We start from the raw sequence: 12,311 nt of genomic DNA on the forward strand, positions 1-12,311 counted from the left end.
CGAAGAAGTGGATGATGTGTTCTCCCGGCGCCTATTTATACTATAGTCGCACCGGTAGTGACGTCATGGCTGTCGCCGGCCAACGTGTTGTTGGTGTTTTTTCAATGTATGCTTCAGACACGGGTCACGACGAGGCGTTTCCCATAGCGACCCCTAGAGGACGCAGTGTCTCGTTCCCTACTCAGGGAACCATGGTTACATAAGTAACCTGAGACGTTTTTTACTGTGCTAATAATGTCATGTAAATGTCCTACTTTTAATGCCAGTAATTAGACTGATGCTTTCGGTTGGCTTTGAAACTGACACCTGTGTTAACTGACCATGGAGATTTAGTTAATGGCCTTGAAATGGCCAAATATTGGTTGATTACTCAGTCTATCACTAGTTCAGAGAGTGGTAGTGGTAATCAGATGCATTTATCTGTCAATTAAATGCCTTTTAAAGGAGAATTTTGTTAGAGGAAATGGAAGCTGTAGCTGTGTATCTTTCTATCTTACCTCATCATGGAGCTTTTTGAGGAAGGCAAGTTCATCCTGAAGAGACTCCACCTTCCTCTCCAGATCCACTCGAGCAAGAGCAGCGTTATCCACGTCCTGCAAAACATTAACAACACTATATGACACAGCACTGCTGTATTGAGCACACATACACAGAAAGTACACCACAAAGAGGTCTTAGAGAGGTTTAATTAAAGAGGTTTAATGAGTATCTGGGCCGGGCACAATGCCCTGCAGTCTGTTTGGCACCATTCGGATGTCTGCTGACAGGACTGCCACAGCCCGCATTAAAACCATGAATAAACAGAGGCTTTAACACTCGCACTGTTTTTATGCTTGACACATGCTCTCTCTCTCTCACACACACACACACACACATACACACACACACACACACACACGTATCCAGATATTCCTGCCCTTGGCAGCCGGTTCAGTCACAACAGTTTGCTTTGTCAGGGTCTGCTGGAAGAGCAATCAGCAGCGATGGAGATTTCCCAACGCTAAAGCCAGAAACAAAGACATTCAGCTCTGAGCCTGACATGCCACACTGAGCCGTTCCTCAAACACTGACCCAAACCAGATCCGCTAGCAGTTCCCAAAATAAACAGAGAAATATAGCTGCACGCAGAAGTTAGTTTGGTCATAGCACCCCCTGTGGTGATTTTAGGAAATTTAGTCCAATGATTATTAATAGATTTATCATTATTTGTAACTTTATACATTTCTGTTTACCATTAGAAAGTTTGGGATCAGTAAGATTTTTTATATTTTTGAAAGAAGTCTCTTATGCTCACCAAGGCTGCATTTATTTGATCAAAAATGCAGTAAGAACAGTAATATTGTGAAATATTATTACAATTCAAAATAACTGTTTTCTATTTGAATCTGTTAAAATGCAATTTATTCCTGTGATGCAAAGCTGAATTTTCAGCATCATCATTACTCCAGTCTTCAGTGTCACATGATCCTTCAGAAATCATTATAATATGTTGGTTTGCTGCTCAAGAAACATTTCTGATTATTATAATCAATTTTGAATATTTTTGTTGACATTTTTTTCAGGATTCTTTGATGAATAGAAATGTCAAAAGAACAGCATTTATTTGAAACTGAAGTCTTTTGTAACATTATAAATGTCATTACTGCCACTTTATCAATTCAATGCATTATTGCTGAAAAAAAATTTCTTTCGAAAAAAAAAAAACTTTGAATGGTAGTGTAGACAATCACTATTTTAAAAATGCAAGTTCACTTCTCTTGCATACCTCTGTGCGCTCAATCATCCACCCAGATGCAGAAATTACACAATGTTGTCAATTCATCTCATCCTACATTGCTCAAATTTTACATCTACATCCTGAAAACTCCACCCAAGGGTTAAATGTTGCAAGATGTATTACCATACCGCAGAAACTGTTAACAGCAGTTGCAATACCATCTTTAACTATTTGCATCAGCAAAGGCCTCATGAAATACTTTCCTGCAAAGTTACTGTTTTTTTATGCCTGGTCCATCTACTGTAACAGAATTATTTGCCCTTGTAGTAGACTCTTACTGTAAATTCTTTAAACACTGCCATTTGAAATAAAATAAGTTGAGGTTATACGTTTCTCAAAACCATTAGTTGTAAAGATGTTTTACCTGTCTGTAACTCCTCATGTTGCTCTCTGCATCTTCTCGCTGAACAATCTCATCCTGCAGTCTGGAAATGACAGACGTCAATAAAAAACAGTTAATTTTCAAATATTTTCCAATGCAAAATAGTTTCTGCCTGATAAAATTCTTTAAAATGAGTTTCACTCCGCATAGTTTATTAATTATTACACTACTCAAGTCCCAAGAAGTATTTAGACACTTGAAATTATTTCATTGCATTAGATCACAAATCATAAAAAATGGTATGTGCAAACAAATGATGTTGGACATCCGCAAAGTTTCCAAATATGTTTTGTCTTCATTCTGCACAGGGTGCATCAAGGCTAAAGGCCCCTGAGGTAAAAGGGACTATTGATTTTATATTTTCCAAAACACTAAAAAGCAAACACCACAATACTTTCCTAAACACTGGATTTTAAGTAGTTTATTGTACTACATGAACTCTTTTTTTCTATGCAAAATATATTTTTTATATGCATAATGCTTTTATTATTTTGAAAGAGAATGTCCTTAATTTGTTACCTAAAAATAAATTGCTATCACAAAAGTATTTGCATATAATGAGAAATTTTGCAAGATCACTGTTGCACCTAGAATGGGATAAAAGGGAAAAAACACATTTTTAATCAAAACAATAAAAGAGATCTTAATATACTTCACCCCCATAACAAGTACTTTTTGCTTTAAATGTTTTTTTATCTATTCTTTTTTTAACTTCTTTTTTTTTGTGAAACGTTTTGCTGAAAGTGTTTATATTTAACATACTGCAGATAATATTTGGTTTGATATTCGATATGATCTAATGCAATGCATCCATAATTTAACATGCCCAAAAGTGTATGAATGAATACTTTTTGGGGGCCACACCAGCTAACAGAGAACATTCTTAAAACATTCTGGTAAGGTTCTCTCAAAGTTATGAACAAATGTTCTTCCAGTGACGGTAATAAAACATTCCTTTAACGCTATCTGGTCTTTAATAATGTTCTCAAAATGTTAGCAGAAAAACTTTATAATATATATATATATAAAAGCTTTTTGTAATTCTTCAGTTTCATAAACTTTTAGTTGTTGCTCATCTAACTTTTTTAACTAGGCTACCTGTTTCAGAACATTCAGAGAATATTCAAAAAGTAACTTTCCTATGAATGTTTAAAAAATGGAATGTGTTCCTAATTGAATGTTTCCTTTGCATAACCAAGAAAAACAGTTTTTAAACTGGATTTTTTAAAAGATTACAGAAAATACAGAGAAATATTGTTTTCTTAACTCAATGGGAACGTTAGAAAAACATTCTCATACTTTTGTTAGCTGTCTGGAAATCTAGCGTAGCGTTAGTTCTGGCAGGTCACGTTAGTAAAGCTCGCATCAGCTGACTCTCAGCTGATCCCCATCAACCTATAGGAATACGACACCTAAGCATTCATATATAAGGTCCCTCAGTATTATCAGCAGTTTTCGCATTGCTCAATAGCTAATTACCCTCCTCCATCCCCAGCTCCTCCTCTGTCAGTCAGGATTCAGCCTTCTGATTCTCCTTTGAATCAGACTAATTCTAAAACGTGTACATAACATTATTGAACTTTAATCATATCTGCAATACATTTATGTTGGTTCGGTTCTGTTTACCCTGGGGGGGTTATCGCTGCTCTCCCTGCTCTCATCCATGCTAGGCTGCATGGATGCGCAGGGAGTTCTTGCCCAGAACAGAACCATAATTCACTTAAAACGTTAGCACAAAAACTGAACTTTTTTTCAGAAACGTTTTAGTTGGACGTTCTTCAAACATTTCTTTGAATGTAACCACTTGTTTCAGAATGCTCAACTGAAACCACGTATTTAAATTCACAGAAAATTCTTGTTACTTCTCTCTGAGCCGCTCTAAATCTTCTGCCAGGTTGTCTCGTGTCACTTCCACGCGTGCTTTCTCCGTGGTGAGCTGGTCCACCTGGCGCCTCAGGTCGCGCATCTCCTCCTCGTACAGATCCGTGATGCGCGACGATCTCTGGCCCCTCAGCTGCTCCAGCTCCGCGCACAGGATCTTGTTCTGCTGCTCCAGGAAACGCACCTTCTCGATGAAACTGGCAAAGCGGTCGTTCAGCGACTGCATCTGCGCCTTTTCATTCAGCCGGTTCGCCTTGAATTCCGTATTTAGGGCGTCCGAGAGGTTAAAGTCCAGGGTCTCAGAGGTCAGTCGTGGCATCGCCGCGCTGCTTCGGACTCTGGAGCTCTTCGACGCGTAAATGACCGGAGTCGAGGAGACGCCGAAAGACACCCGAGAGCGCACGGAGCTGGAGGTCTGACGGCTGGAGAACGAGCTGCTCTGGCCCACATCACCAAAGCGCTTTCTGTAGGAGGAGGCAGACATCGTGAACTTCAGAAGTTGTAAGTCAGCGCACCGTTTCTCTCTTCAGGAACTGTCCCAAACGAGGAGCGACAGTCTGAGAGGAAGCATCATTTATAGTCAACTCATGATGCAAATCGCATAACGGAGGATTTGAGTGACACTAGCAGAACCCTATCGAGTTTCTAGAGTTATTTTAATGCTCTCCGCCTACTGAGGAAATAAACTAAAGGAACTATAGGCGAAACGAAATGACAGAAATTTCCTTTTTAATTACAGCCTTTAATGGCATTTTAAAATGACCACTTATTTCACCAAATCCAAATATTTGTTTGTTTGTTAATTAAATATTTAATAATTATTTTAATATTTTTGTGTTGTGTTATTTTTCTACAATTATTAATAGAATAAATATTGATTCATTATTTTATTTAGTTTTTAGATTTTATTCATTATTATTATTATTTTATTTTGTGTCATAAAATAAAAAAACATGAATAGGATATTACTGGATTAACGGGTTTTGATTCAAAGAATCCTATTAAAAAGATTAGTTTAATCTTTTTTTTTCTTATTACCTTGAATATTATCAGGATGACTGTTGAATTTCATCTTATCATTATTCAGTGCACAACTCATTATCTAAAAATATGTTTTATCATGCCTGAACTGAAGGTCTTTGCGCTACACATTATTTATTTGTTTCTATGCACTACTTGTGATAGCAAGCTGCTTTCACATATAAAACACACAAACTGTAAATATGTTGTGTCAGTATAATCGGTGATCACGCACTGAATATTCAACCAAACGTTTCTAATAATTACGCTGAGCTGATCTTGATCAAATGGCACCAGAAATCTGTTTCACAAACTACCAACTGGCTAAGTTTCACAAGTCACTTCACAAATAATCACACCCATAGGCCTTTCATATTTTGGTGAGTCTTAACATTTTTGTTCCAGCTATTTCAAGAACTATTTTAACCTGTAAAGTGAGTCTGCTGTAGAAAACAAGAGAGATCACAGCAGTTGTTTACAGCCACTTCATCCTAAACGAATCATCCAGTTAAGAAAAAAACAGACCCTTGAGCCACACAAATGTCATTAGAAGTCCTTCTTGAGCTTTTTTTGGAAGCTGAAACACCTTCATTTGGAGAGTTAATTCAATATTGCTGGTCAGGGCACATGTTTGTCTGTTAACATGCTCTTTTCTCAGGCCTTGCAATTAAACTTCTACATTAAATAAATTTTTTTTTTTACATATTTACATAAATAGTCTGTAGCCAGACTATATGCTTTTCGGCAAGCGCTGTTATTTTTGATGAGGCCTTGGTTCTTATATCCTCCAGCCTACTTGTTACTGCTAGCATACATACAATGTATTATTAGTTTATAGTAGGCATATTATTGTCTTCTATTTCAAAACGTTTATCATATTCAATATAGTCAATTGTCCCTAACAACATACAGGTTGCAACGGTAGCCTGTACACGTAACATTCACAATCCAAAATATAAAGAAGGCCGTATTCATATCAGCTACTACTTTACATTATACTTCAGGACACGTGTCAAAAAGTAAAAGCTGTCGCACATGCGCAATGTTACTCATTTAATGTTTCCAGCACGACATTGATCTACAGTGCCATGGCAAAAGAAAAATGATTAAGGAATGTGAATGTGAGGGGATGATCGTGTAGCCTACCGCAAAGCAATGGTAAGAAAACATCTCAGGTTACTTATGTAACCATGGTTCCCTGAGTAGGGAACGAGACACTGCGTCCTCTAGGGCTCGCTATGGGTTACTTTTTTCTGTTTACCCCGCGCTATATGGATGCAAAAACAAACACAAACAACTTCAGTGCATCAGGTAGTCCATTTCATGAACAAATGACTCTTACGAGCCGAGTCTTTGTAGCAAATCACAGCCGCTTATTCCAATTTAATTAACAATAGATTCTTATGAGCCGAGTCTGTGTAGTGAATCAATAACTTGACACGTGTTCCGATTAATTAGCAAATTACTCTTATGGCTCGGCTCAGTGAATCATAATGACTCATATGAACCATCACAACAGATTTTGAGGTTTTTATTTGAATTTAAATCAAGTTTTTTTTTTTATTATTGTTTTAGGTTTATCCGTATGTTTTTTTTTTATCTTAAAAAAATGCACTTACTCATGTTATTATAATGTGTTCTAGTGTTTATGCAAATTATTTTTGTAATATGTAGATGGTTATTAGGAATGATTGAATTGACTAGGCCTACTGCTTTTTCCAGGGAACGAATAGGTTAGAAAACTGGGTAAGAAACATCTCTTTGATATGTGGGTGTTTCATGAGTTTCATGAGCTGAGAAAGGTGTTAGTTGCAGTAAAACCTTCTTACAGTGTTCTCATAAAGGTTTAGTGTGTAGAGAATGAGTTTGGCACTCTTTATTCTCAACAGCACCTCTAGGAATAATGAGGTTGAGAGGTCTTTGTTCAGGTCGCCATGGCGACTCAGGAGAGCTATGGAAGGGTTCCAGGACTGCAGAGGGCAAAAGAGGGGTTGACTAGTCTATAAAAGAGCAGGAGATTTGTGTGTGCATGTGTGTGTGCATGTTTACTGTAAAAAGACACCTTAAATTACTTACAATGCCAGAAATCACTCCTTTCTGTTTGCTTCAATTCTTCAGGTTTTTGCTCACATTTGCACCTTTTGTGAAGTCGCCCGTGGTCCTTTTGTTTAGCACTGTGTTTGTCTAAATCTTTTGCCAAACAGAGTGTGGATATTTTAAAGCTCAGGCTACAGTTGAATTACAAGGTGAGAACAGAATTCCAGTCCAACAAAATTGTATTATTTTAATAATTTTAAATGTTCTTTAATTTGAAAGTAGGCCACATATACATTTCAACAACAATATCTGACAGATGACATGGACAAAACATCAAATAAATAAGTTTGGCATGTAATGTATAAAAACTCTAGAATGCAATTTTTAGTATTATTTCAGATACTGTTATAGTTTTTATTCATATTTTGAATTTTATTTTTATATTTTACATCTTCAATTTAATTTTAGTTTAGTAATTGAAAGTTTTGGTAATTTTCTTATGTGTTTTTATCATTTTAGTGTTTTTTTTTAAGTTTATATAGTTTTATTAATATTTATTTTAGTTTTAATTATTTAAGTACATCAAGTTAATCTAAATTAAAATGAGAAATGTTGCACTGGCAACTAGCTGAAATAAAGTTTACATTTTATTTTTTTCAAGTTATTTTTATTTCAACTTTTTATTTCAAGTTATATTTATTTTTATTTCAATTATTTATTTATTTATTTATTGATTTGGTTATTTAGAGTATTTTATTTCAAGTTAGTTTTAGTTCAATATAATAACCCCTGCCATTTCAACTCGCATATTTTTAGATAGTCGTTTACCCTGATTTGCATGACAATCGAATATCTGTCAGTGACATCTGTGTTTTTTGCTTTCAAAATGCCAGGAGCAGATGGTTTTCTGTAATCATACATCTAACCTGAACTGCTCAAAGCTGAACACAAAGATGACAAACTCCTTCATTTCCAATATTCAGTGCTCTCTGCTTTGTTTTGACTCTATAATGTGTTTGCAATAGTGATTATATATTTATATATATATATATATATATATGCAATAGTATATTTGAAAGCTATATATTTTTCTTTTTAAATTTTCCAAAGAGAAGTGGTTCTTTATTATTTATTTCTATGAGAACATTGTTGTTGAGGGTAAAGCCTCATGCCTTTCCATTGTTCAAAGCAATGGGATTCCCAGAATTCAGCTGAGCCAACCACTGGGAATCACCTTGATAATTTAGTTAGTCTTTCACCAGAGATTGCAAAAGTTATGGGAACTGCAGGACATAGAAAGTCAGGTGCATTGCATTATGGGATACAATGATGCATCCAGTGTGCTCTTCTGCATTCTTCTGCATGCCTTTAAGCATAGCAAACATACTGTATAGTGCATGCATATATGCTGGCTTGAAATGAGAGAGCATGCATGAATCCTTTCTGTTTGAATATTAAAATGCACAAGGCAAGAAATGTCATATGCTAAACCAAAATAAGACAATTAAGCCAACAAAGATTAACACTATTTCTTTATACTGAAAAGAGTTTGTGTTGTTTTTATAGACGTCTAGCAGATAAGCTGTCTGACATCATCTGATTAACGCCAGGCTGTTCTGGGGTCAGTATATTGTCAGAGATCGCTCCCTCAGAGAGTCACAGCGTGAGCGGCTGAGCCTGTGCACGCCGGCTGGAAGTGTCTTCAGCTGTGGTCGTGAAATGCTGACATACACTGCAGGGCTGAATGGGGTTATCCTGGCAGAAGAGAGTTAGAATTCACCGGCTTTATGAGCTCCAAGAGAGACAGACATTGCACATGCACAAATACACACCCATGCCAAACAAGGATCACCTATAGCTTACCTATATCTATAGCTATAGATTTCACTTCAGATGTGGTCTAACATCTTGAACGTGCATGCCTTCGCTGTATATTGCATTAGCTTGAATTGTTTTCCATGCATTTACAGCTCAAATGACAGAGTGGAAAACTTTTTAGCTTGATTCCAGAAGGCTATTATGTCTGTTGTTGTGTTATGATCATATGTTTAAAAAACAATGGCTGTGATCTTTATGCACATTAGAGAGAATAATGTGAAAGTTGCCTTTCGATCGGTCTCTCCCGTTGCATATAACGCTATGGGGAAAACTCCTGTTTTACTCTGTAATGAAGCCTGATTTGTTCACTTTTGTGTAGCTGCACAAACCAATGGCGCTTTAGCCCGCCAGAAAGGGCGGCGCCGACCCCTATATAAGTCAGTTCAGAGCGCCATTCATCAGATCATTCTCCTTCAGCAACAAGGATCATCTCTTCGCTGACTCTGCAATCAAGAAGCCGAAAAAGGAAGAAGCTCAGCCTGCAGCTCGCCGCCATAGAAGAAGCCCCAGCAGTGGAAGAAGCAAGAAGCTTTCTCCTGTGGTCATCCGCTACTTAAAAGAGCAAATTTCTGAGCAAATTTCCTAGCGACGTTGTTTCAAATGTCACGCCGCGAGTGTGGCTTGTGCGGGGATCCCCTGCACGATGCAGAAGGGCAGTGAGTGTGTCGCCTGTCTGGGTAGCGCCCACGCAGAGTCGCGCGTTCACTGAGATGAAATGCTCTCACAGAGAGCATAAGTCTTGCTCTTCTCCGCTCGCGAATTGCCTTCTACAATGAAGGCAGCCTCGCTCTCCCGTTTCTCTTCTCTCAGCGAACTCGGAGAAAGAAACAGTGGAGTCACGGGGCTTAGCAACCGGGTTTGAGTGATCCCATGCCGGCTCAGAGCCTGCGTGCTCACTCTCCCTACAGCACTTTGATCCGCCGGTGTGTTTACACGTAAGGATTAACGCCCCTAGTTACACCGAGCGGCTCCATCCTTCTTTTTATCTATCGGTCTGGGCAGCCATACCAGACGGGTCGAGTTGGGTTCTAAACACAATCCAACGAGGTTACTCGCTTCAGTTCGCTCGCAGGCCACCTCGTTTCAGAGGTGTTATGCAAACTTCTGTTCAAACAAGTGTTTGTTCTCCGACAAGAAGTGCAGACATTGCTTGCAAAAGGCGCTGTGGAAATAGTGCCCCCCAGCGAACAGCGAGTTAGGCTGTTTCAGCCGCTACTTCCTCGTTCCAAAGAGAGACGGCGGGCTCAGACCCATTTTGGATCTTAGACATCTGAACCACTCGCTTATGAGCCAGTTGTCCAAGATGTTAACTATCAGACAGATTCTCGCACACATTTGCCCCGAGGACTGGTTTTTGACAGTGAATCTGAAAGACGCATATTTTTCATATCCACATAGCACCCCGTCACAGATCGTTCTTGAGATTCGCATTCGAGGGGGTAGCCTAATAAAATGCAGTTCTTCCATTTGGACTGTCTCTGGCCCCACGCACTTTTACGAAGTGTGTAGATGCGGTTCTTTCCCCTCTGAGGCAGATGAGAATCCACATTTTGAACTACCTCGACAATTGGCTGGTTCTAGCCAGATCAGAACGGGAGTTGGCTGCTCACAGAGAGCTGTTACTCAGCCACTTAGAGCGCTTCGGGTTGGTTATCAACCCGCACAAGAGTCACCTGTTGCCCAGACAGTGAGCTGTCTTTCTGGGAACAATTTTAGACTCTGTCCAAATGCAGGCATGGATTACGCTGGAGCGATCCCTGACCATTCAGAGATTAGCGGCATCTCTCAAACCGGGGACGACGCATCCCTGAGGTTACTCTGCCTTATGGCGGCTGCTGCCTCTGTAATTCCTCTGGGCCTGCTTCACATGCGGCCCCTTCAGTTTTGGCTCAAAGCCTGCGTTCCATCCCACGCTTGGCGCCTGGGGTGGCTTCCTGTCAGGGTAGACCACCGCTGTATCAAAGCTGTGGCCCCCTGGACGACCCCTCGCCTGTTTCAAACAGGAATGAGGTTAGGGCTGACCTCCAAGAGGAAGGTAGTCACAACGGACGCTTCCAACTCAGGTTGGGGCGCCCTGTTGGAGGGCAATCCGGCGTTCGGCTCCTGGTCAGCCCCGGAGCAGTGCCTGCATATCAATTGCCTAGATGTTGGAGGTTTTCTTAGCCCTAAAAACCTTCCTACCGGCCTTAAAGGGGTCACCACGTCTTAGTCCGGTCGAACAGCATGACGGTGGTGGCCTACATCAATCACCAAGGCGGTCTCAGGTAACGCACTCTATACAGTCGCCTCCTCCTTTGGGCACGGAGAGAACTTCTCTCATTAAGGGCGGTTCGCGTGCCGGGCAGATTGAACCTTGGCGCAGATATGCTGTCCAGAGGCAAGGTAGCCCCGGGCGAATGGGCGCTACATCCTCAAACGGTTCAAAAAAATCTGGTCAGTCCTCGGGAAGGCAGAGGTCGACCTCTTCGCCTCAGAAGACAACTCTCACTGCCCAACATACTTCTCGATACAGTGAGATGCTCTGGCCCACGATTGGCCCAGTGCTCGCCTTTACGCTTTTCCCCCGATCGCCCTGATTCCTCAGGTCATCAGGTGGACACCTTTTTGTTAATGACTGTCCTCCTACAGGATTTAACACAGAGTAACAGCTCACTAGCAGTTACAAAAGACAATGTAACAGTCTGTCACAGGCAATTCTAGTTGCATTTTTCATCAATTAATTGCTTAAATTATCCTTTGACTATGTTCTGGCCCGCCATCTAGTGGCGACATTTTTTTTTTGGCCCGATGCCAAACTTACTTGCCGACCTCTGATGTAGTGTGTCAGTGAGCAAATGTTGGCATGTGATTTCTCCTTACACAATCAGGTATTTGATATGGTTTTAATCATTGCAGAATGTCCCAATTGGTGTCAGATCAAGCCTTTTATCGACTCCTATTGCAGACGCTTAATCAAATTCTGTTGTTTTGGAAGCAGCTGTCTGAAGACAGTTTAAAGGGAAATGCTGAACCATAGCATGTCACTAGACACCATTTGTTTCATCATTAGTTACTTAGAAACAGTTTTGTTCTTGATTACCAAAGGCGTTCACTAATTGCCCCAGGGCATAATTATTATTCAGTGAAATTATGTAGATTTTACATTTATATTCAAGCTGTTTTCCTTTAGTTCTTTTTATAAAACGGAATACTTTTTTTTAGATACCAAATGTCTTCTAATAAAGCATTTCTCTTATTTTTATTTTATTCGTTTTTGTTTTTTTTTGAAGGCTAATCAGTTTTATTTCACACTCAGATTACTTTCTGTGTAACAACAGGAGTTTTGCAGATCTTTTC

At 39.4% G+C, this 12,311-nt stretch overlaps 1 protein-coding gene across 1 annotated transcript in view; it reads right to left on the bottom strand.

Annotated features, from left to right (window-relative positions):
• viml (vimentin like) overlaps window positions 1–4,586 on the bottom strand; it is a 12,983-nt gene extending 8,397 nt beyond the window's left edge. The window contains exons 1-3 of the mRNA XM_016443857.1: window positions 4,022–4,586; window positions 2,142–2,202; window positions 498–593 (exon numbers count right to left, since the gene is read on the bottom strand). Of these exons, the coding sequence (XP_016299343.1) occupies window positions 498–593; window positions 2,142–2,202; window positions 4,022–4,524 (660 nt within the window). The 5' untranslated portion in view covers window positions 4,525–4,586. The remainder of the gene's footprint in view (window positions 1–497; window positions 594–2,141; window positions 2,203–4,021) is intronic.
• Window positions 4,587–12,311: the final 7,725 nt, after the last annotated feature.

This window comes from Sinocyclocheilus anshuiensis, unplaced genomic scaffold (genome assembly GCF_001515605.1).
Source record: "Sinocyclocheilus anshuiensis isolate Anshui unplaced genomic scaffold, SAMN03320099.WGS_v1.1 scaffold1803, whole genome shotgun sequence".
NCBI lineage: Eukaryota > Metazoa > Chordata > Actinopteri > Cypriniformes > Cyprinidae > Sinocyclocheilus > Sinocyclocheilus anshuiensis.